Source organism: Lontra canadensis, unplaced genomic scaffold (assembly GCF_010015895.1).
Source record: "Lontra canadensis isolate GAN:19392208 unplaced genomic scaffold, GSC_riverotter_1.0 scaffold57, whole genome shotgun sequence".
Lineage (NCBI taxonomy): Eukaryota > Metazoa > Chordata > Mammalia > Carnivora > Mustelidae > Lontra > Lontra canadensis.
Window position 1 is genome coordinate 4,610,978 of NW_022631051.1, and position 24,575 is coordinate 4,635,552.

The window sequence follows — 24,575 nt, forward strand, 5'->3', positions numbered from 1 at the left end:
TAATTTTTTATTATGATGGCTTTTATGATATTTTATTACCTGATAGAACTAGAATTCTCCCCATACTCTTTGTCAAAAATCCCTCCCCACTGATGCCTCCTTGTTTACTTTATCAGTCCTTATGATGGCCTAGAGCCTTAGATGTCTTCCCCACTGCACTAACACATCTGTTGTTAACACTGATTCCACATCCGTTGCCCTGACCTCCCTGTTGTTCTCTTTGGCCATATCTGCCATGCTTCCTCCTTCCACCTTTGCTCCCACTTTCCCCTTGCTTGGGAATATTCTCCCTCAGACATCAACTTGACTAACCCTCCTACATCTAGTACTCCTTGCTCAAATCCACCTTCTCAACAAGGTCGGCCATGAATACTCACCCTTCTTCCTACTGCAGCCTTCCATGAGATCTCTCCCCAGCCTCTCCTCACAATTTGTCCCCTTAGGCTGCTACTTTCTTCCTTTTTATAACCCTCCTCACCTTATGTGCTTATTTCTGTTTGCTCCTGTCTTTCCCCCCTCATAGAATACAAGCCTTTGAGGACAGGAATCTTCATCTGCTATTTTGTGATATATCGTAGGCACTGAGAAGGTAGTCAAGTTCACACCAGGCAGTCAGGTTCAAAAAATGCCACTGAGGTTCTCACTGGGATCTTAACAAATCTAAATATTATCCTGACTGTAGAAATATGGCAAATCTCTCCATCAATTCAAATCTTATAAGACTTGTAATACAAATTTGGAGTTTTCTGCATTACCCGGTCTTGTCAGTTCTCCCTCTAAAAATATATTCTAGGTTCAATGGCATCTCACCTTCTTGTGGCCACCACACCAGTCTGGACCATCACCCACACATTTTAAATACTCTCGTGGATCCCTGTTGACTCATTTGCCACATGGCAACTGGACTGACTTTTGGAAATTGAAGTCTCATTCCATCACTCCTCTTCTTAATGCCCTTGAATAGCTTCCTACTGCACTTGCATAAATTCTAAATGTCATGTTGTAGCAAAGTGGGGGGGCGCATGGTCTGGCTCCTCTCACACCTGGCCCTTGCCTTCTAACACTTCCCACACTCAGTGCTGATCTCCTTTCTCATCAAAGAATCAAGCTGGATCCCACACCAGCAGTTTGCACTTCCTCTTCCTTCAGACTGAAACTCTAACCCTAATCTTCATATTTCTAGCTCCTTCTCAAAGTTCAGAATTCAGTGTGGAGGTTCTTCCCTCAAAATAGCCTCCCTAGACCACCATACTGAAACACAGTGCCTTCTTGGCCCCCTGCCATTGTCCTGCCCGTTACTCTGCTTCTTTGTGCAGTTGCCAATGACTGTCTCCTCCCGGAAGAAGGGGGAGGCAGGGCTCTCTCTGTCTTATTCCCAGTGTAGCGCATGGGCACCTAGCAGGTGTTCCACATTATTTACCAAATGACTGAACAGTTGATGACCTTCCTTGTTAAATTTAGTCCCAGGTATTTTATAGCTTTCACCATATTGTTAGTAAAGTTTGAATAAATTTTGATGAGAAGGAGAAACTTTTGAATCTTTTTATTTTGCTTACTTTGGACTGATTTTATGTTAGTCACAAAATTCATCTCTTCTTTAAAATAATATAAATATAAATATATATGTATATATATATATATATATATATATATATATGTATGTATTTGATTCAGTAGACCTTTGCACTGCAAATAAAACAGACCCATAGTTTTCAACCTATTTTTAAAAAGTACAACTTAAATCAGCCATTTATTTTAGCAAGAAAGATTTAATTTTAATTTAATTGTTTTAGAGAATGGTCTACCCACTCACACCAACATTGTTTGTTTCCTCCCACTTCCTAAACTGCATCTGACCACTTCTCTACCTCCACCTGTCAGACCCAGCCAATGGATCTTTGGTACTCTTTAGCAACAATAAGCTGGGACTGGCCTAAGTGCAGATAGGCTGCATTTGCCCTTCTATAAACCCAGGGTTCTCTATTTAGAAATGAAGTGGTAACTAAAATTGTATTTTAACCATACTGAGTAGTTCAGAGGACTGGATACAGCTTGAAGATGGTGTGATTGTTTCCTGAATTTGAGCTTAGTCAGTGGCAGAAACAGCAAATGCAACGGTCCAGTGGTGGAAAGTAGCATGACGAAGAATGAAATATCACAAAAAAAAAAAAAAAAAAAGGCCCTCGTGGCTGGAGAGCAGAGAACATCCTGCAAAAAGGATGTGTGATGAGTGGTCAACTTGTACAGACAGACAGAGGCCAACTGAGACCTCAGAAGTTACATGAAGGACTTTCATGTTGATCCTATAAGCAATGGGCAGCCATTGAGGTATTTTCAGAGGTCGACAGATTCAAGGTTGCACTGTACACTTCAGCCACACTAGAAACATTGGAGGGCAGATGAAATAGGCTAAAGATTGGAAGAAAACTCTAAGAAATGGAAGATTGTCCAGCAGCCTAGAGAAAAAAGAACAGAGGGAACGGGTATGAACAGAAGAGCTAAATGCCAGCAAATAGATAGAGCCTCAGCTCCGGCCCTGGGGTCTTGATAATCTGCAATCAGCATGGAAGAGCACGTGGTAGGGAATTTAAGTGACAAGTTCAAACATATCAAAGGAACGCTCTAAGTACCTTTGAGATGGAATAGTTTCATTCAACCTCTTGCATGAGTTACCCACTTCATTTATTTTGAGAGCTATTTACCAGGGTATTCATATGAATCAAAATTGACAAAGAACATAAAGGATAATAAAACTCAGCAATATTATTTGAATATATGGTCACTCAGATAAAATCTCACCACCGTTCGCTGCAGACACTTATATTTTGTCCTTTTAAGAGTTCAGTCATTAGACTCATAAAATGTTGTGTTGGAGACTGTTAATTTTGTCGACTAGGAAATATATGTAGAAATATTTTTATCTACTACTACAGGGGCTCTATTTCTTTTATCTTGATACTTCCTACAACCCGCCACTCAGTGCTTGGCACTTGAAAGACACTCAGAGACCAGCTAAAATTTCTGGTGGAATGAATTCATGTGTAAAAGTTAAAATTCCTTTAAAGGCATGAACCAATTTCCACACCCCAGTTTCTTTTAAGAAAAGTAATATCTGTACCACAGAGGAGCCCCCAGCTATGGCTGCCATCAGAAGAAGTGGGACTCGGGGAGGCAAGGGCTGGGCCAAGTGTCATATAGCCATCCCATGGTTTGTTAGCAAGTGGGACATGCAGTTCCAGTCTGATAGAACTAAATTATAACTTTGCCATCCCTGAAATACTTAGCTTTAGGGACATAGGCTCTGCCCAGCTCCCAACATGTCCACTGTCCATACTGTAGGAGAAAAATGTCACTCATTCATCCCTTATGTGAAGAGTTTCTTGTCCCCTTGGGAAGCTTGATGTGTAATTAGCTCTGTGTTAAGAGATGCAGAGAATTCAAAATCCAAAAAGTGCAATGTTCCTCTCAGGGATACCAAGGATCTTTGTTAAAACCAACATAAACAAACAAACAAAAAACCCAACATAAACAGTTGACTAAATATTCCACGAAAAAAAAAAATTTACTAGTATCTTGAACCATTTGTAATAATGGTAAATGTTTAATGAAATAAGTTGACATATATTCAGCTGTGCTCCAAAAAATAGTACCTGTATGATAGATTCTGTCTCAGTGTCAGGAGCTTTGATTTAATCTTTAGAGAGAATTTTGGGTAAAAATAAAGGGAAGATAATGCCTCCTTTAGGCTTTCCTATAAATAAAAATAGCCAAACTCTTCATTTAAGCTGCTAATCCATTTATTGGAAACAGTGGCTGAATTAAAGCTACCATTTTCCAATTAATCAGGTATCCTCATTTGTCAGGTACATTATCATATCGCTATGGGTGACTAGAAGTTCATGTGCCACCTTATCTTAGGCACTCTCTTTTCAAACAGTGAAGGGGGGAATGTATATACTACACATCAGTGCTATATATACTTTGGATATATCCATGGAGGCCAATATGGAAAGTTAGTGAGGGGAGAATTTGGTTGGAATTTCAGCATCTCTTATAAAGGTTGCTTGAGGATTCTAAAAATTTCCTTTTCAGCCGCAAAGAATATAAAGTGAGAGGAAATTTTTATTCTTTGTGCAACACCAGCGGAATGCATTTTAATGGGCTGTAGTGTCACTGGTGATTTATTACCCCTTTTTGTTCTTTTATGTGTTATATTTGTCATTTTGCTATGGCAGTTTCATCTATAAAACAGTATAGTTACAAGAAAATGGTGAGGGGATACAGGACTGCCATGGGAGATTCTGTTGCTTTTTCCTTGTCATTTTGGGGAAGGAAATACTGAGTCAAATGTCAAGCATTTAGTTTCAGAAATAATATATTTTAAAAGATGTATATTGCACCAAAATAGTATTGTTTTCCATTTTTGCTACATAAACTTAAGAATTTCTGTGTAGCAATTTTCAATATAAGAGAACAACTTCATTTTTCAATATCCTTTTGTGTTTTCCCTTCTATCAGCAGGGTGATAAAGGAAAATATAACAATGTATTTAACTGTCTTTTATTTGCTTATGGCATAGAGCATTCTGTCTTGAAAAGTTCAAATTGAAATTTTATATTTTAGGAAATTTACCTTTTAATTTCAATATGAATCTAGGGCATTGTACAGGTCCAACACAGATGCTGCAATAAAGTTTTGAGCTCAAAATAAACCAAGCCTTTGGTAAGAGATTCAATACATTGTGAAAAAGAAAGTGCATCAGTTTGAAAACTAGTTCAAGATTTTTGCATGAAAGATTTCATATTGATGAGTTGAATTATCCTTGCCTTTTTTCTAAGGAAAGATATTAAATTTTATAGTGAAATTAAATTAATTCATCCTTGATATGAGTAAACATGGAAAAGTCCTGGATATTTTAAAAATATTTATCAAAATTGAGTGACACTGTCTATTTCTCTAGGTCTTTCTCTTCAACCTAGTGTCCAGCACGAAACCAGAAACATAGTAGATGTTCAAAAGCATCTACTTGTTCATAGATATCAATCCTGATATTCTGATTTTCATCCTTTGTTTTAGACAAATGTCACTACAATTTAGAATATAAGGCACCAAGATTAATTCTGACAGTTTTAGGTGTAAGGCATCTGTGAAATTCATTCAGAATTTGTAGACAAAGGGCCATGTTCTGCTGTCGTGCAATTAACTTTTTGGTTGGCTTCGAGCTAGTTTCTTTTATAAATAAGTATCTTTAGAACACTGTAAAATACTTATTATTTGTGAGAGGGGTTTTTTACAACATCTGTGGATGTGATCCAATATATGTACTCAGGATGGAAAGGAGTCAGAAATTCCTTCATGATCTTGACACAGCACTACAGAAGAGGTAGCAGATTGAGAAAACATTGAGGTTAGATCTAGAATGAATAAATGTCCCTTTCAAAGAAAGAATTCTTATTTTAAATGCTTTGTTGACCTTGTAAAAGAATCAGGGGACAATCAGGATGGGCAAGTGAAAGGAGAAAAGCACAGTCCTTCCAACAGGGACAGATTTCATTTGCCATCTTGACAATATCGGTCAATGCCAAGACGTGTTCATCATTGACTCCAGTGGGCTAAGAGGAAGGCCTAAAGTCTTTAAAAAGAAGGGCTTCTAAAATTCTAGCAGGTTAAAATTTCCCAACCACACACCCCAACACATACACACACACACACATACATACATACAACTTTTAGAAATGTCATAGTTGCCAAGGTGAGAGGATCTTGGGTGATATCCAATTCGTTCTCAAACCCTGGCATTTCTAGCTTGGCCACCATACATTCTTTTTCTTTTCTTTTACTTTTTTTCTTAACAGAAAACACATTTACTTTTTATTTGTAAATAATGTTAAACTTTAAGTTACAAAAATAAAAATATCACAGAGAATACTGGTATATCCTTTATCCCATTCATCTGTTGGAAACATTTTACCCTATTTGTTCTGTCATTTGCTCTCTCCCCACACGTGTGTGCCCACACACATATGGCTTTTTTCTGAAGGATTCAAGAACAACTTACCCATGTCATGAACCTTCACCCCTAAATATTTGAGTGCATACTTGCTAAGGACAGAGATATTCTATTATATAATCATACTAGAGTTATCAACTTAATGGATTTACTTTAACTCAGTACTTTACTTTCTTATTCCAGTTTTCCAAACCTAAAATGCTTTTTGTGACATTTCCCTCCTCCATTACAGGATGTAGTCTAGGATCAGTTACTTTATTTGGTTTTATGTCTGGTCAGGGTTCTCACTGTGGGAAAGCTGTGCTAGGGGCCAGGGGAAGAGAGGTTGCTCTCCTTGGTGGAACTGTAGTGTTTTTCTTGCCACTTTCCCATCTCATATGCTTGTCAAATGGGAATCCATGATTTCATGGAGGTACAGGACCAAGGGGCTATCACTTTCCTTGCTGATAAATCATTCAAAACAGTATTTTTATTAAAAATTAATATGTCCTTGAGTAAAATGCAACATCTGCATGCTTTATTTGAAAAGAAGAAATTTCCTGCCAGTGGTAGGTCACTTAGGATAAATCTCAGTTGCTCATCTTCTCATCTGCCCTTATGGGTACAAGTGATGGGAAAGTGTAAGTATCACGGTCCCTTTGACCAGCTCACAAGTAACAGTGAGTTGAGGGCCCTCAGGTTTAGACTTCAGGACATTTTCAAAACCACATGGTTTCCCAGGGCAGTTTTGAAACATATCTGCCAGGAATCTGGGCCTAATGCATCTCTGCATCAGATTTTAATAGGGTGGTTCACGTAAGAACTCCAGATCCCAGTGCGTATAATTTAGAAAACATTCACTTTAGTTTTTGTTGTTTGTTTGTTTGTTGCATTTACTCTAGATAAAAGGTAGCGAGTCCAAGGTCCAGGCTTTGCGGGGGGGGGGGGGGGGGGGGGGGGGGGTAATCTCTTAAACTCTAAACCTCAGCTTCCCTATCTCCAAAACAGAGAGATTACTTTTCTTAGCCTCATGGTAGGCCTTGGGAGAACAAATACAATGACAGATACAAAGGACCTGCACCAAGCAGGCTCAGGGTAAAGAGGAGGAATTGGCAGTTGCTGGTAACTTCCTTTATGCTCTGCTGTTATTCCAATAGAAGATTGTTTTAGGGCCCTCTGGTCTTTCAAGAGAACTAGGTAATTAATCTGGGCCACTGCCACTCCCAAATTTGAAAGCTGCAGTCCCTCTGAGAGGCTCCAAATTGAACTTTCTGGGAAATGAATGGATTTCTTGACACTATGGAGGGTGTTATTTACATGGACACCATGTGCACGCTGTGGTTTCCAGGAGCACCAGAGCGTGAGAGGAACGTTATTATTCTATCACATGTCAAGACCTGTAATGAGTCCCCCACAGATGATATTTTCCATTTGCCCGTCTTTGGGATATCAACTGCATCAGCATGGCCCAGGCTATTATCGTGCTCCTGGCAATGATGGTGATGATGATAATGATGAAAAAGTTACTGCATTTTCAAAGACAACTACTTTATTTGAAGCAGTAATAGCCCAAAGCAGTGTATAACCTACTCTGCTCTTCCCTGTAGCCCTGCGCCATGGAATAAATGCCAGGCTCCCTTTATTGTCCTGGCCGTTTGGGGTTCCTTTGTTCCTCACTGTCCTTGGTTTAAATGTGGACACCTCTCTTTGATCTGTTCTCCAGGGGGCACTAGACGACTCACTTTAATAGAACTCCATTAAGAAAGCTTATAGATTATTGCATTGAATAACATTTTTAGACATTGAATATGAAGTTGGAAAAATACGGAGTGGTTCTGAAGTTTTCTTTCACATGCTGTTTTCATTTAGGAGAGTAAATAACTATCTCAGAAACAATCTTTGCAAGTAAGCTTGGCACTTGAACTGGAGTTAATAAATGGCATCTGTTCAGCACATCTCTTCGTATCTCTGATGAGTTTTCCATTTACTCTAGTAAATATTCAAGCAATACATCAATTTAGCGATGTAATTGATGTTCAGTTTAATTTACCTATTGGTATTTCTAATGATGCAATTATTAATTATGGTTTATTATTAATTATAACGGTTTACTCAATTGGAGCTCTTGGTCAGAGCTCATACCAGCATATCAGCTTTTGCCTGGGATTTTATTCGTCTCTGCAATGGTTTAATTTCACTTCTTATATCAAGATTATATAGGACTTCAGAGTAAACATGATGGGAAACAAAGCTATCTTTAATATTACCAATTTGATGGGTTCTCCTTATATGTCTTTGAATAATTTCCATAGACACTGGTGCACATTTATGTACATGTATGCAAGCACAGACACGCATGTGGAGACCTCATCAAGAGTGGGCTACCTGTGTCTTTTAGCCAGTGCAGGGGCTTAATAGAGAGAATTTTCAGATTTCTACCTTGTTTCTTCTATGAGTAATAAGGAAGTTAAAAAATACTTCTAAAGTAGGGTCATAGAAATCATATAACCATTTTATTAAATCAAGTTATTCTCAATGGTTTGAAATATGTTGACATTATCTTATTATAAGTTTCCTTCTCTCTCTCTCTCTCTCTCTCTCTTTTTTTCTTTCTAAAAAGCCCAGACCATTGTCATTTTTCTCCAGCAGAAATATTGGCTAGTTTAAAGACTTCTAAAACAAATTCCATATATGATGGTGAAAAATGGTCGATAGCTACTTAATCATTGCAAGTATTGAGTTCATAACACTTTATTCTTGACAGATACTCATTTCCTATCTCTCTGATATGTACCCAGTTAACTTCCTTGTCATTGATGGATATATATTTCACTTCTTCGGTGCTGAAAATATAACATTTTGCCACTAATATTTATTTTCATGCTCTTTCTTTCTATTAATCTCATTTCATCGTTGATGAAAGTTTGGTCAGTGAATTTACTGGTAAGGACTTTGATCTGTCATCAGCATACTGAGAAAACACTTCTTCTGTGTACTGGCTATCTCTTGGTGTGCTCGGTGGAACTGGTGTTCAGACATGTTCCTTCAGTCTCAGGATATTTTCTGGATGCCCATGGAAGGTCATCTGATAGTAGCTGCAGGTGCCTGTTTCCATCATAATCCCCACTACATCCTGGGGAGCAGTGGAGGAAAGACCACAACACTAGGCCTGTTGTCTTTACTTACTTCCACTTCCCCTTGTTTCTCTTGTTTCTTTCCTTTTATATCCTTTGTGCCCTCCAAGAACTTCAACATAAATGGGAGAAGAATAGGCAAGTTATGAAAAGAGTGCAATTCAGAATGTGATTAATCGTGAGAGATCTTTGATGCAGTAAAGCTGTTCTCATATGTACTGAGGATAAATAATAAGATACTAGGCTAGGTCATAGGAGCACCAAAAAAGTCAAAACAGCTTTGTCTCAAGGAACTCATGTTAGCATGTGATACAAAGAATTTACTAAAATGACCGAACTGAAAGTTGAAAGTAAGTTCTATGCAAGAGAGGTTAAGCAAGGTTCTATAGTCATTCAGCAGGACAGAAGATACTTCCTACAAAGCAATCAAGAGCTATATTTGGGCTAGTTGACCTTTGAAAGATAGGCGTGATTAGAACCAATGAAAAGTGAGTAGGGGAATGGAGAAAGAGTGGCAGGAATCCTGAGAAGGGAAATATTGGATGTTTGGGGAAAACTGAACATGTCCATTGAGTTGGAACGTAGATAAAGGAAAGCATTTTTTAAAAAGGACATACAGTTAGGGGAAGGTGTTGGAGCCATCCCATGGAAGGCCTCGATTACCTTTTGAAAGAAGTATTAGGAAACTCTTGGGTTTTTTGTTGTGTTTTTTTGTTGTGTGTTTTAAAAAGAGTGACCCGATTAGAGTAATTCTTTAGGAAGACCAATATGGCTGCAGTATGTGAAAGAGACTGGATGGGATGTCTACGTGGAAGTCAAATACAAAAGTCCAGAAAGAAAATAAGCCAGGTTCATGGCAATGGGAATGGAGAAAAGATGAAGAAAGTTTAGCAATTTTTTACCTTTCAGAGATGGGTAGGGTGGTAAGAACTGACCTGTCTAATGACAAGTAACTCTTCTTCAACCCAAGGATAGATTGAGTAAACCTCCTTTGAAATATATTTCATTCTCATGTGCTGAGGGTCAAAACACCTTGTATATACCACCAAAACTCATTTACTTGCTCTAACTTTTGTTGAGTACATGCTACATTTAGGCACTAAGAATACAGAGAAGAAAAGTTACAACTTTTCTCTGTAGAAACTTGAGCTCCTGTTCTTGTTCAAAAATTTTCCTCATACCAGTACAGATCACATATGGTCATGATTCTCTTTATAGATACCTCCTATGTGTTTTTAAGAGATTCATTCAGTAATGAATGAAATGAAAGTGGTCACTTACCAAGTGACCACTGTGTTAAAAGCATTGTGTTAATCACTAGAAGTCAACTGTGGATAAGAAATACTCCTTACTTCTGAAAAGCTCCTGTGGAAGACTGTATCAGGGTACCTGCTGGTCTGCTCCTTGGTTAGATAAATGATCTGAATCCCTTGTCTCTTTTTACATTGTCCTTCTTTTCTCCCCTGTTGGTCATTTTGTGTTTCTTTTCTTTGATTTCTTTCTGTGTTTCTACCTTGACCAGTATATTGTGCTCTGCAAGTCATTCCTCTGGTTCATTTCTAAGTAACATGAGCTGTGTTACCAGGCCTTTCTTTTCTAAACTTAGGCACGGGAAGTCCTATGTCCTCATATATTTATCCTTATTCTTTCAGGATTTTAATTTTCTCTATTGCATTGTTCTGTACTACTATTGTTTGCTTGTTTTCCTTCTTCTCTTAGGCTCTTCTCTTTACACCTGACCAAGATGATTTTTAACTTGAGTCTTGTCATTCAGAGAGTTAACAGTAGTCCCCCAGGTTTGCTGTGTCAGTCGGGAAGGTTCCAATGCAGTGAAACAGGAGTGAGCTTCACAGACAAGCCTGGACCCAGCATGTAGCTCCTTCACTTTGCTTCTCACTGTCAGGACAAGCTACTTATCCTGATTATTTCTGCTGCCTTAGTTTCTTCATTTGTAAAATGGTATTGGTTACCCCTCGTGGTGAAATAGTAAATAAAGTTATATGAGATAACTAGCACATAAAGTAGGACTTCCAAAAGGTCAGCCTTCTTCCTTCCTATGAAATATAGTAGTAGCACCTGGGCACTCGTGGCATTCCTTAAATTCCTTTGCAATTAGGGATCTCTTCCAATCTCTACTAACTGTGGAGACTCATAAAACTAGGGCTTGATTCCATGAGGTTTTGCCTCTTAATTGTGTAAAAGAATCATTTAAAACAGTACACTGAAAGAAATTTGCTAACTGATAAAGTAAGATATCAATATATCAGAAAGTGTTTTAAAATTAACAGCCCAATTAGATATTTTTCTTATTCTGCCATTGTCTGTGAAAACCTTCCTCACAGATATTTAGGAGCAATGAGGTTCTCAAGTGAGATTTTTTTCTTCTTGCTGTATAGGGAATCACCTAGGGTGTTACTTAGACATTCCTGGGTCCTACCTGAGACCTTTGATCTTGAGTCCCTGGAAACCTAGTCATCTTTATGTTTCATAAGTTCTCTCTAAATGTTCTTAAACTCCCTATGAGTGGAGAACCTCTCTTCTAGAAAATATTGAACAGAATGACACAATGAATATGTCTTGTTTATTAAAGAACTCTATTGTTTAAGGAAAAGCTGTATGTTTACTAAGTGAATATGGGGGGATTACATGACCCCACTCCCTCCTTGATCCCAGGAAACCTCATTACATTTCTGAGGGTTACCTTTTGGCCATGTGAACGACATATCACATTTCTGCCTTCAGTTTGCTAGACTCTGTACATTGTTTGAATCTCAAAAATACTGATTCTTTTAGTAAGCATGTAGACTCTATTGGGTGTACTCACTTCTAGGTAAAATAGGGAATGAACAATTTTAGGCAGCCACAAAAGCTACAAGGGGCTTTGACAAACATATACACAAAGAGATACTTCTTTGTTCAAGAAGCTGTAGTGATTCTTTCTCCCAGAGGAATGATTTCTAAGAGCTAAACATAAGCTAGCTAGACCGTGACCCATGACACAAAGTCTGAAAAGAAATTAGGTGGCTCAGTGGGTTAAAGCCTCTGCCTTCGGCTCAGGTCATGATCCCAGGGTCCTGGGATTGAGCCTTGCATCGGGCTCTCTGCTCAGCAGGGAGCCTGCTTCCTCCTCTCTCTCTCTCTGCCTGCCTCTCTGCCTGCTTGTGATCTCTGTCTGTCAAATGAATAAATAAAATCTTTAAAAAAAAAAGAAATTAGAGGGACAGCAGATTTTTATTTTAATGCCCCTAAACTTTAGTTTCAGACAAAACTCACTCTTAACAGGAGTATCCTCCAAAAACATCCACTGGCATTCCCTTCATGGATTATTCACTTTGTATGAAAAGTGAACACAGCTGATACCTTCTTATTGACAAGTTGTTTCCTCATTTTATGACTTGACCATGATTTGAGAAATGCAAATGGAAAAAATAAAGCTATTTCATCAGAATAGTAACAGCACTAATAATTCTCTTGAAACTTTTAGTGCCCCGATAGTAAGTGATAAGGCTTTGATAGATCATCTTCCACACAGAGTGTTGGCCACATCAATAAATGAAAGCAGTAACTGTCATGAAATTAGAACAAAAATAAAAAAGTAGATTAATTTTTTAGAGTCGGTATATATCAAACAATCCAGTATCTCAGTTTTATATGAGAAATTATATTTCTGATTATTACTTGTAAGCCGTACGCATTCTGCATGCCCTACGGTGGAAATTAGGGACAAAGGAAGATTTATAAATTCAAAAGCATAATCAGGTTACAAATAATACATAAAGTGTGAGTATAGATTATTCCAGAGTAGTTGATTGACTTTGCATTCCAAGGAAGAAAAACAATGGTATGTAATTTAAATGAAAAATCTTGTAGATGTTTTGCAATTTTGTATAATGTTAAAGGGACAGCTGAAAAAACTAAAAACAGACTGCAAGGAATTCTAATTTTCTGTACAAGACATGAATGAGCTGTCTCATGGTCCTATTTAAAACCAGGGTGTTGCTATTTTTAAGAAAAAGAAAAGAAATCTACCTCTGCAAAAGGTAAAACAAAACAAAAGAACCTATGAAAATTAATTAAAATAGCTTTTGTGTCCAAATGGTCATAAAAAGACTAGCGCAAAGTGGCTGAGGCTTCCTCAGTTGACGCTTGAAAATATCTTTCAGAATCGGAGCGCTGGGGAATGAGCTTGAGGAAACCGTCATTTTACAAAGGTCCACAGCCGCCATTTTACTTTCTGCTTTTATTTTTCCTCGTGTCTCATCTTGTAATGTGTCTCGGCCTCCTCAGTTTCTCTTGTCAGTGGTTCCCCTGGTTGCTGTCCCCAGCGTTTTTCTTTCCTTGACCCCCAAATACTGAGGGTGGTATTTTGGTGTTTGGTTTGCCACTGGAACCTTTCTCGTGTAGTGGGAATGAAGCATTTTGTTGCTTGGATTCAGTTCAAAGGTCAAACCCAAACACACATTTTCCCCGGCAGGAGACCAGCCTTGTATGTCCATAAATGGCAGCAGCATCCAGCCAACGCTGGGCATCTGAGACCCAAGCACACCTCTGTGCAGCTGGTGGGATGCCTTCTGTGAGCCCCTTGTCCTTGCCTTTCAGTTCCACTCACCCCTTTAGATCAGACATTGAGCTCCCAGCCCAGGTGAGGCAGTCGCCTTCCCAATGGTCCCCAAATGCCTGGCCTCACCGCCCCCCTCCACTCCATTAGCTTGTGTAATACTACCCACGTACTCCTCTCAAGGCACAGCTCTATTATTTCCTACTGTTCCTCCCTTCTTGTATTCAGTACAGGCTGTCCTAGCTGGTAAGCAAAGCCAGGAAGCGAACCATAAAGCCTCAGTTTCCCATACCTCTCCTCCTCTACTCCCGAACCTTCACCTGGACTCCAGCCCAGCTACACGAGGATTTAATCACAGAGATGTCTTTGTGCTCTCTGCCTCTCTGTCTTCGCTTATGAGGCATCCTTCTATTGGAATCTTCCCCTTCCTTCAAGCCCATTCATAGTCCACCCTCTGGAGAGGAGCCTTTCCAAACCTCCCTGTTCACTGTCCCCACAGTGGGTTCTAGAGCTCACCCATGCACTTCATGTGGCTTCTGGTGTCAGGCCCTGAAGGCTGAGGTTCCAGTCTTACTCATCTCGAATTCCCCTGCAGATACAGTTACAGCACTTTGAGCATAAAAGGTACTCGGTAAGGGGTTGTGACTTTGAGGATTTTGAAAACCAATATTAGCATTAGCCCATGATTAGGATTGCCCAAGCAAGTGTCCCTTCCAGAAATGCTTCCACCATCAATTCCTGACCACTTTTCACGTCCCTCCCCACCTCTAGGATATAACTCTGAGCAGTGTCATCCTCTGCCTTTTTCTCCTCCTTTCCCTCTTCTTCATCCTAGTTATGAGGAGAGAGGAGGGGGCCCTAGAGCTCTGTGCTCCTGGATAAACCCACAGCCCCTACCCCAACCTACACATCTCCCCATCACAATCTGGATTCATTGCAATCACATCAGGATTGATTGCATTATGCCTTTCCCAACAAGCCCAGGTATCTAGCTCTCCCTCTCCCCCTCAACCTTCACCCCTATACCACTCAGTGCATCCCTATCTCCTTTCTTTTTCTGCTGCTCAGAAGCCTCTGTGTCCTCTGAGACTGGAGGTTAGTCACCGCTCAATCCCATATATCTACAACCTCGCCCGTTCTCTCTCCCACTGATATCAGCAGTTATTTCAGAACTTCTCCTCTCTCCCCAAATTACTCTCACCTCCTGCCTCATGCGCAGTCATACCTGTCCATCTTGCTTCCTCTGTCCCTGGGAAACTGAAGCAATCAGAAGAGCCCAGTTAAATGATCTACCACGAGACCCCCACATCTGCTTACCTTCAGTCCGCTGTGCTTGGGTGAAGTCTCTGTCCTGTGGCTGAAGGCAGCCCCTCCCTGAGCACTGGCGCCCTCCCTTCCTGCCCCTCCAAGGAAGGACACTGCTCCGGTGTCTTCTTTTCTCTGCTGCCTCATCAAAATTTCTCTGTACTGTCTCCCATCTTCGAAACAAACACACTTCCATTGACCCTTACATTCTTCTCTGGCTTGTGCACACTGTTGCTTCATCCTCGGTCTGTATATGCTCGCTGACCTCCTCCTCCTTGCTGCTTTTCCTCCTTCGTCCATTGGCTGTTCCTTTTTGTCTCCGTTAGTAGTTCCTCCTTATGACCACTCTCCCTCCATTCACCTCCTAAGGGCGCTTGTGCAGTCTCATGGCTTTGAATACCATCTTTTTACTTACAACTCCCACATTTATGACCTTGATTTACCTGAATCTTTCCCCTTTATTTCCACCTGCCTACCCGATGTCTTCTTTGGATGACTGATACCTCAAAATTGGCCCCAAACCCAACTCTTCATTTCCCTACCTACATCCCCACAATGCTCCTCTCACTTCTTCACATTTCAGTCAAGGGCAACTCCCATCTTACTCAGGATCAGCCTTCCAGGCTGGTTGTTGTACCAGTACCCTCTACTTCCCGTATATGAGCAAATGCTGGTACCTCAACTGTCCAGATATACCTAAGGTTGACCTTGTCTTACCACCTCCACTGCTATATTCTCATCCTAATCTCTTGCATGGATTATTATAATAGCCTCATCATTGATATTCCTGTCTCCACCATTGACCCACTATGGTCTATTCTAACCACCACTGCCAGCGTGATCCGAACACACAAGCTAGATCACGTCACTCCCAACACTCAAAATCCTCCCATAGCTCTCCCAGGTGGAGAGAAAACCCAGTCTTCCCGGTGAACTATGGAGGCACCCCCAACCCTGACACAGTGTCCCACCACTTCCCCGGCTCAGTCCACTGCCCGCCCACCTCAGTATTCCACAATCCCATCTTGTACTTTTTAACGTTTTCTTCCCTTTGCCTAGAATATTCCTCCCTGAGTGTCAGTGGAGCTCCCTCCCTTCCCTCTTTCAGGTCTCTGCTTCTTCTCCAATCCCCTGTCTTCAAGCTGCATAGCACCTGCCCCACTCTTGAAGCCTCCCGCCCCCGCCCCAATATGCGGGTTTCTCTGCAGACCAGCACTGATTCATACGTGCTGACTGTATTTGTTTCCGTCTGGCTCTGGCCTTCACCACCAGAATAGAACTTCCATGAGGACAGAGGTTTTGTTAGACCCATTTGTTCACTGTTGTATTCCTGAAATAGTGCATGGCACCGTTGGGTACTCAATAAAATCTTGTAGAATAAATCAAGAATATTGCTCATTTTCTCCAACATTTAGGGACAGCCTCGTACTGGTCACCATTACGCAGATGATCTGGGCAGCCAGGCTGTCCCTGGGCTATGCCTAATGTTCACTTTTCCTGTCAGGAAGGCTTCCTGCTTTCTCAAGGTGAGGCCATCGTGGTGTTGGGGCCACCGCCGCTGCGGTCAGTAGTCCCAGGCAGCCGTGATGACTTTTGTGACCTTCTGAGCTTGCGTCCTTGGGTCTTCTGGAAAAATTTCTGCAGCCAGTTCAGTAGTCAAAATTGGGCCCAAACCTTAAACCAGTGGCTGAGCACTTCATGTTCTCGGCCTGGCATGTGCTGTTATTTAATTTAACTTCAGACACTAGGCCAAGACTCACTATTTTCTGCTAAGTTGGAAACCCACCGAATACAGCATTGGGTAAAATCATTCCCTTTCTTTTGAGGGTTTTCATGTGAGATGTTGTATCTGTGACCTTACTTAAAACAAGTTCACTGGAATACCGCTCTTTTTAATTTTCTTGGTCGTTTTTCTTGGTCGAACAAAACAATCACCCAAAGCCATCACTAGGAGTTAGTAGAGGGGGCATCTGTGAAGATTATGCTCTACGATTTCAGCAGAATGTCCCCCTCCATCTATGAAATGTTTAGCTTATTCATCATTTTAACAAATATGTTCAAGCCTAGATAATACCCCCTATTAGATGCATGCGTTTGAATATATTCCCTTTATTTATTTTTATTTTTTTTATTTTTTATTTTTTTTAAAGATTTTATTTATTTATTTGTCAGAGAGATAGAGAAGAGCACAGGCAGGCAGAGTGGCCAGTAGAGGCAGAGGGAGAAGCAGGCTCCCCGCGGAGCAAGGAGCCCAATGTGGGACTCAATCCCAGGACCCTGAGATCATGACCCGAGCCGAAGGCAGCCACCCAACCGACTGAGCCACCCAGGCATCCCCGAATATATTCCCTTTAAAAGGACCTAAATGTACAGTAAACTCTAAACAGAATGCGCAGCAGAAGAGGGGGAAAAAATGCCTTTCCACAAAGAATTAGAAATTACACCAAAAAAAAAAAAAAAAAAGGAATAAAATTTCATACCATTAGAAACCTGGCAAGAAAATAACAAGACAGAGGGGAAAATATGAAAACAACTCTTTAGCCAAGCAGTTTGTAAATTATACTATTAAATTCATAGATTTGTTGGGGGGGGGGACAAGCTATCAGTTATAGCCACATTCTGTCACAAATTATCATCTGTCCCAGACTGACAGACAGCTCGCAACTGCATGTTTCCAAAAAAACAAAAGTGGAGAAAAGAGCATCCGGTGGAAGGGGGTCATAAAGATGTCAATTTCCGGAAAGGCTGGAGGGGCAGGGCAGGCAGACAAAGGCAGGAATGGTGGGTACCCAGAGTGAACTTGGAATTAGTGACAAACACCTCCGTGAGATTATCTCAGTGGGGTGACTTACTTATTCCATCCCAGCCTGTATTTGCCGTTGTTGTTGCTTCCCGGATCAGCCCTAAACCCGGACATTCCAATCAACCCCCTCGTCCTGGGGCTGTCACCGTGATCTGATGGCGGTGCCCTGCAGCAGGCAAAGGGAGGGTCGCTCCCCGCCAGCCCAGGCCAACCCTCCTCTCCTTTTCTGAGCTGTTCTCCCATTCTGCATGATTGCCACCATAATCACATTGCAGCTGTGTCCTGCAGAGATAGAACATTTCATTTTCTTGACCTGCAATGTGAAATGAGTTAAAAGTAAGTGCTAAAGAATGATAATACTGAGCTTATGCTAGCTGAATAACAATGGACTTGCCTGCTCCCCAAGGGAATGAAAGGCTCAGAGGGGGTCTCTTTTCCTGTCTCAAAGATGGGTAGAGTGTTCCACCAGTTCTCATAGGACACAGGCAAAATGTGGGCTAAAGTGAAACATAACCAGTTGTTTTTTAACATAAGCAAACGTGACCGTTAACAAGACAAACTTCCCTTACTGAGGGTTTATGACGTACTCTCTGTGTGTGTGTGTGTGTGTGTGTGTGTGTGTGTTTTAATGTATTTCAGTCTTTTAGGCTAAGAGAAGCCTTTCTGTATTTCTTTCCCAAGTGTTGTACTTAATGACATAATTTAGTTACAAAGAAATTCAGTGAATCAGTTATTTACAAAATATATTTGGGCCATTTGAAATCTACTAACTGGTGAGATCAGTGGGACTGCTCCCAGTATGCCAACATTTGGAAGAATAAAGCCAATTTCATTTTTTTTTTTTTTTAAGTTACAAAAGAGGGACGCCTGGGTGGCTCAGTTGTTAAGCAGCTGCCTTTGCCCAGGTTATGGTCCCAGGGTCCTGAGATCGAGCCCTGCATCGGGCTCCCTGCTCTGCGGGAAGCTTGCTTGTGCCTCTCGCACTCTCCCTGCTTGTGTTCCCTCTCTCGTTGTTTCTCTATCAAATAAATAAATAAAATCTTTAAAGTTAGAAAAGAAATCAAAATTGGAAAACATAGCCCCCTTTCTCACTTTTGTGCATTTAAAATTTTTATTTTAAATGTTTTTTTAAAATTTTCATCTTTTTATAGCACACATTTTATCTTTAAATCTTTCTTAGCAATTTATTTAATGTATCAGTATCTTACAAATCCACCACTCAGTTCCAGTGGCATATTAGAGGGGTATACATAAGATGTAATTACACTAAAAAATAATAAACATTAACAGTCTCAATGGATAACTAGTGTGAGGGATATTCATTTAAATAAAGTAGCAGGACTTCCCCCCTGAAGTCATCAGAAATAAAAACTACCTAAAACAGGTTACACAGAAGGATTTGTATTCAGTAAGGTGTGATTTTTACATCATGATGGCTCTCATTATAATTGTCTCTTTGATTGGAACGCACATGTGGATGGAAAGTCACCTTTTTTTTTTCTTTTTACACCATGAAATTTATTTCATGTATAGATATGCATGTGTGTACATAAAGGGGATTGTGTATGTATTATATAATACATGAATATATGAGGTTTGCATTAAATATAAATACTACTACATGTGGATTACATAATGTATATATAGCTAGGGATTGAATTATATCCCCCAAAAAAGATGCATGGAAGTCCTAACCCCCCCAGTACCTCACAACATTATCTTTTATTTTATCTTTTGTTTTTTTATTTTTGACATTTTCTTTTTTTTCTTAATTTAATTTAATTTTATTTTTTTTTCAGTGTTCCAAGATTCATTGTTTGTGCACCACACACAATGCTGTATGCAATACATGCCCTCCTTAATACCCACCACCGGGCTCACCCAACCCCCCACCCCCTCCCCTCCAAAGTCCTCAGTCTGTCTCTCAGAGTCCACAGTCTCTCGTGGTTCATCTCCCCCTCCAATTTCCCCCAACTCACTTCTCCTCTCCATCACCCCATGTTCTCCGTGTTATTCCTTGTGCTCCACTAGTAAGTGAAACCATATGATAATTGACTCTCTCTGACTTATTTCACTCAGCATAATCTCTTCCAGTCCCGTCCATGTTGATGCAAAAGTTGGGTATTCGTCCTTTCTGATGGAGGTGTAATATTCCATGGTATATATGGACACCTTCTGCCTTGTGTGTCTCCCCAGTCTTAACCAGCTTCATCAGGCAAATGGCCACAGATGGGTTCAAGAGGCAGCATTTCGTATAAAATCTTAACATGAATAACTTTTGAAAGAAATGTAGTTTATATGTTTCCAATGGAAACAGATGGAAAGTGAGAGCTTGACACAGTTTCCCTGTGATGATTCATCTAAGGACAGTCTCAGTCTAGAATGCACCAGATATAAGGATGGCTAACTTTTTGAAGAATCAGGAGAGGCACGAATGGAAAACCCAATGAGAGGGTAGAAAGGGCTGGTCTCGATATTCAATTTTAATTACATTTTTTTACCAAGAAAATTCTAAGGCAAATTTGGACATAAAATTCCTGCTTTCAGAATGATCTGTCCTGAAGCCCTAGTGAGGGTGGTAGCACAATGCCTCGGGTGCTCAGCATCATCACGTTCTGGTTAAAAAGGGTAGAAGCCCTTAAAAAATAACGGATTCTGCTTAGTGAATTGAACGTTACATTCCTAATATTTTTTTTTTTGTCCGGAACTCATTTAGCAAAGGAAATGGATATTTCATCAGACATAGATTTGACATTCCATCACATTATACCATAAACAGGACAAACGGTGTTTTGGAAATGGGAAAGCGGGCACACAAGACAGTAGCCACTGGAAGGCTCTGGTTATCTCATTTAAACAGATATTAAATGTGGGTGCCAGTAGTGTGATCATCAGCTACCTCCCACTTTGTGAATAAATTGCTTAGAAGGAGTCTTTTGCCTACCAGATGTGACCTAGATTCAGATTTCCAAAGGCAGGGGGAAAATCTCTATTGTGTTAAGAAACAATTGCTGGTAAAATGCGTGGTAAATGAGCTTATCTCACTTTTCCAGGTGTTTGGGCTAATATGTTATGGAATTACTGCTTCACTTATGAAAAATAATTGAGGAAAATGTTTCAGCAAATCAAATTTGGATAAAGGCTTAGGATAGCTATTGTGTTGTTAGCAAGTTTTTAAACGGCAGAAAGAGCAAGGAGCCAATAGAGATAATAAAATACAAAAAAACTGTTTGAGAAGAGTCTCTTAGAAAAGGGTCAGGAGTGGGTGTGCTACCCAACTTATGTTATGGTTTTGTAAAATATTGAAGAACAATATGAACAATTACCTTCCTTTCAGTGCATATGAAAGCTGTGGAAAAAAATCAAAAGCTTGTCTGTCTGCTGGCTCTGATAAGTCTTACTCTGTTAAATGCAGCAAAATGTTTAAAAATGTAACATCTTTATTCTCTTACCCATCGTCTGTCCTTTTTCGTTTCCTTCCACCTTTAGGAGCCGCCACCCCGAAGCCAGTCCCAGAACCCGAGAAGGAAACAGACCATACCGTCAAAATTGCTGGAGTCATTGCTGGCATCTTGCTGTTCGTTATTATATTCCTCGGAGTTGTGTTGGTGATGAAAAAAAGGTGAGCTCCTAGCTATTGCCAGACATGCGGTTCTGTCCCATTGTTTGCCAAGTTGCTTCATGCATGTGAAAATACTCAGTTATTGAATTGGTTTTGAAGACACACCTGTGACCCTGATTGTTCCTATTTCTCATCTAGGCTTCAAAGTTACGGGACAAAATTCAGAGTATTGATTGTGGTGTTGTATGACGATGCCAAGAATATCATGCCAAGTTAATGTAAGACAATGTGTCTTCCCACACATTGGTGCATAAAGTTCTGCAGAATCTTTAAAGACATTTACTAATCAGGAAATTTTTAGTGCTGATTACGGATGTATTAACACATTTGCTGTTCTCAAGGACACGAGAAACAAGAGTTTTCCTTCTCATTATGATGAAGATCACAGTGATGACCGAGTTTATTGAGCCCGTGTCATGGGCAGGCAGGCACCATGCTAGGGGTTTAATCTGCACGACACCATGAGAAAGAGACTCTTGAAAAACAGCCTAACAGGAGCATAACTCATGGTATGACCCAGGACAAGAATAAAGCACATTGGATGTTGTCGGATTGCTCTGTTTAGTTGAGGGGTGGCCTGGGAGAGGGGAAAACCCTATATGGCTATAATAAGCAATCTTCGCCTCCCACCCTTGAAAAATATACAGTGCCTTTCATGTTGTAGAAATGAGTAAGAAATTACTTAATGGTACAGTGTTCAACTTATATAAAAATTATCAACATAAAAATATAGATAGTGATATCTTAATAGCTTAATTTTTCCCAAACAGTAATAATACTCAGACCTTAATCCTTTTCTCTGTAGTTTAAAAACAATTATAGGGTGGGAGTAAGGTCATGGATGGTAGGAGGTGAGGATGGAGAGGTCAACAAAGCAAAGTCTTGAAGGTCTGGTCTTGTCTATCATCTAAGGAGGCTGGACTTGGTCCTGAGATCCACTGGTGGCCTTTGAAAAGCAGGTAGTAATGGGATGTCATTGTAATCTAAGAAAGATTGCTCTAATGTTAGGATTGAACACAGTGATGAGGGAAAAGAACTCGAGTCAGGGGGAGCAGTTGTATGAAGAGGGATAGCTTTAGAAATATTAGGAAGTAAGTTTTAGTGGCAATTTGGAGGCAGAAGCCCAGGGAGAAGCAACAACATAAAAAGAACCTAGTTCCTGGCTGGGACAATTTAGTGGTGATATTACCAATCAGAAAATGTGGAATATGGAAAGTAGAACATATGTGGGGACTGAAGATTGGAGAGGTAGGTGGTGTACTTTTTTAGTTCACTGTTCCCGTGAAGTTCAGTGGAAACTTCCACCAGGCAGTAGATGTGCTGGAGCGGACTTAGAATAACACTTCCCACGGTCTGGCCATCAGCCTTTGCCAAGCTGACGCCCTGGGTTTGAATGAGGTCACTCAGAGTCCCTGTAGAATGAGAAGGAAGTCAAGGATGAAGAGAAAACCTCGGGTAACGCAGTATCTAGGGGGTGAGTTCATATCCACATGTACACACATACGTATGTATCTCTTCTTGCTTTGTCCTTCATCTGGTGTTTAGCCTTCGCTCTGTCCCAGCCTCACGTGGTAGTAATGGGCCCCCATCGTTTAAGCGCTTTCTTCCCACCTGTTCTACCACTTCAGTTCCTTTCTTTTTTCCACCGATCATTTAATTTCTCTCCTTATTTTTCTCCTTTTTTTTTTCTTCTGATGAGATCTTTTAAGATCCACTCTTTCAGTGGGGCTCCTAGGTGGCTCAGTCAGTCAAGTGTCTGCCTTCAGCTCAGATCATGATCCCGGGGTCCTGGGATCGAGTCCCATGTCGGGCTTCCTGCTCAGTGGGGAGTCTGCTTTTCATTCTCCCTCTCCCCCTCCCTACCCCGATCTCTCTCTGTCAAATAAATAAAATCTTTAAAAAAAAAATCTACTCTCTTAGGAACCGTTAAATGTGCAACCCAGTGCTGTTAACTGTGGTCACCACCCTGTGCATTTGATCCCATGACCTATTAGTCGTGTAATAAAAGTCGTTTCATTTTTATTCTTTTTTCTTTTCATTTTACTTTTCTGCAACTTTCTTTTCTTTATCCTTCTTTTAGTCTTCTCTAGTTATTTGCCTCTTTAGTTCATGCCTCCTCCAAGTCTCTCTCTCTCTCTCTCTCTCTCTCTTTTTTTTTTTTTTTTTTGGTTGTTGTTTCTTCTTACTTCTCCATCACCTCTTAGGCATTTTTCTCCTGAATGCCCTGCCTTGCTCCCCACCCCAGTGTTAATGCAGATAGCATATCTGTGCTGCCAGTGGTTGGTCCCATTCTTTTTTTAATACTATTCAGTATAAATCTGAAGCAACACTAGGCCTTTCCATGCCTGGAAATACAAACTAAACATTTTGAAGAGATTTATTTTTAGTTGAGGGAATAGGTTGGGTTCTTGTATCTTCTGGAAAACTCTCTATGAGGAATAGCCTGAGACCTGTAACCCAGTTGCCCTTGTGACCTTAGCTAAATGTCATTTCATCCTCCAAGGATCTATTTCTGCTGGATTAATTCATTATTCTACCTAGGTCTCTCAGGTAGTCATGGAGGTTATGTTATAAATTATGCATTTGAAGACCTTGCCTACCATAACATATGGTCTTGATACAACATTAGACTAAATACCAATAACTCATATCAAATTTACATGATTATTTACTAAGTTCTAATCTGAAAAGGGTTGTTTTCACAGTACGTACCACTTTTGTTTGTGCTTTTTCTGAAATACAGACCGTGCTCTCTGGAAAGTAAATTTGCCAATATATCATGCCTATAAATACAACACTCCTAAAATTTAGACCTGAATAGTCATGTGGTACAAATTTTCATATTCAATAGGAATTCTTAAGAAAATTCTAGTTGTTTGGGGTTTTCTCTAAAATTTTAGCCCCAATTTTAAAAGCTGTATTTTTAAATCGTTAAAACATGATATTAATCATGAATAAGTTGTTGGAGTATCACTGACATGTAATAAGCCACATGGTTTGGTTAGAAGAACACAGAATTGGTTTTTTAATTTTTTTTAATTTTATTTTTTATAAACATATAATATATTTTTATCCCCAGGGGTACAGGTCTGTGAATCGCCAGGTTTACACACTTCACAGCACTCACCATAGCACATACCCTCCCCAATGTCCATAACCCCACC

General features: G+C 40.1%; 1 protein-coding gene across 10 annotated transcripts in view; it reads left to right on the plus strand.

Moving 5' to 3' along the window:
• Positions 1 to 24,575, plus strand: part of PTPRM (protein tyrosine phosphatase receptor type M) — a 765,571-nt gene that overhangs the window by 525,194 nt on the left and 215,802 nt on the right. For all 10 annotated transcript variants that reach the window (XM_032875725.1, XM_032875726.1, XM_032875727.1 and 7 more), the window contains one exon: positions 21,279 to 21,411. In XM_032875725.1, the coding sequence (XP_032731616.1) occupies positions 21,279 to 21,411 (133 nt within the window). The remainder of the gene's footprint in view (positions 1 to 21,278; positions 21,412 to 24,575) is intronic.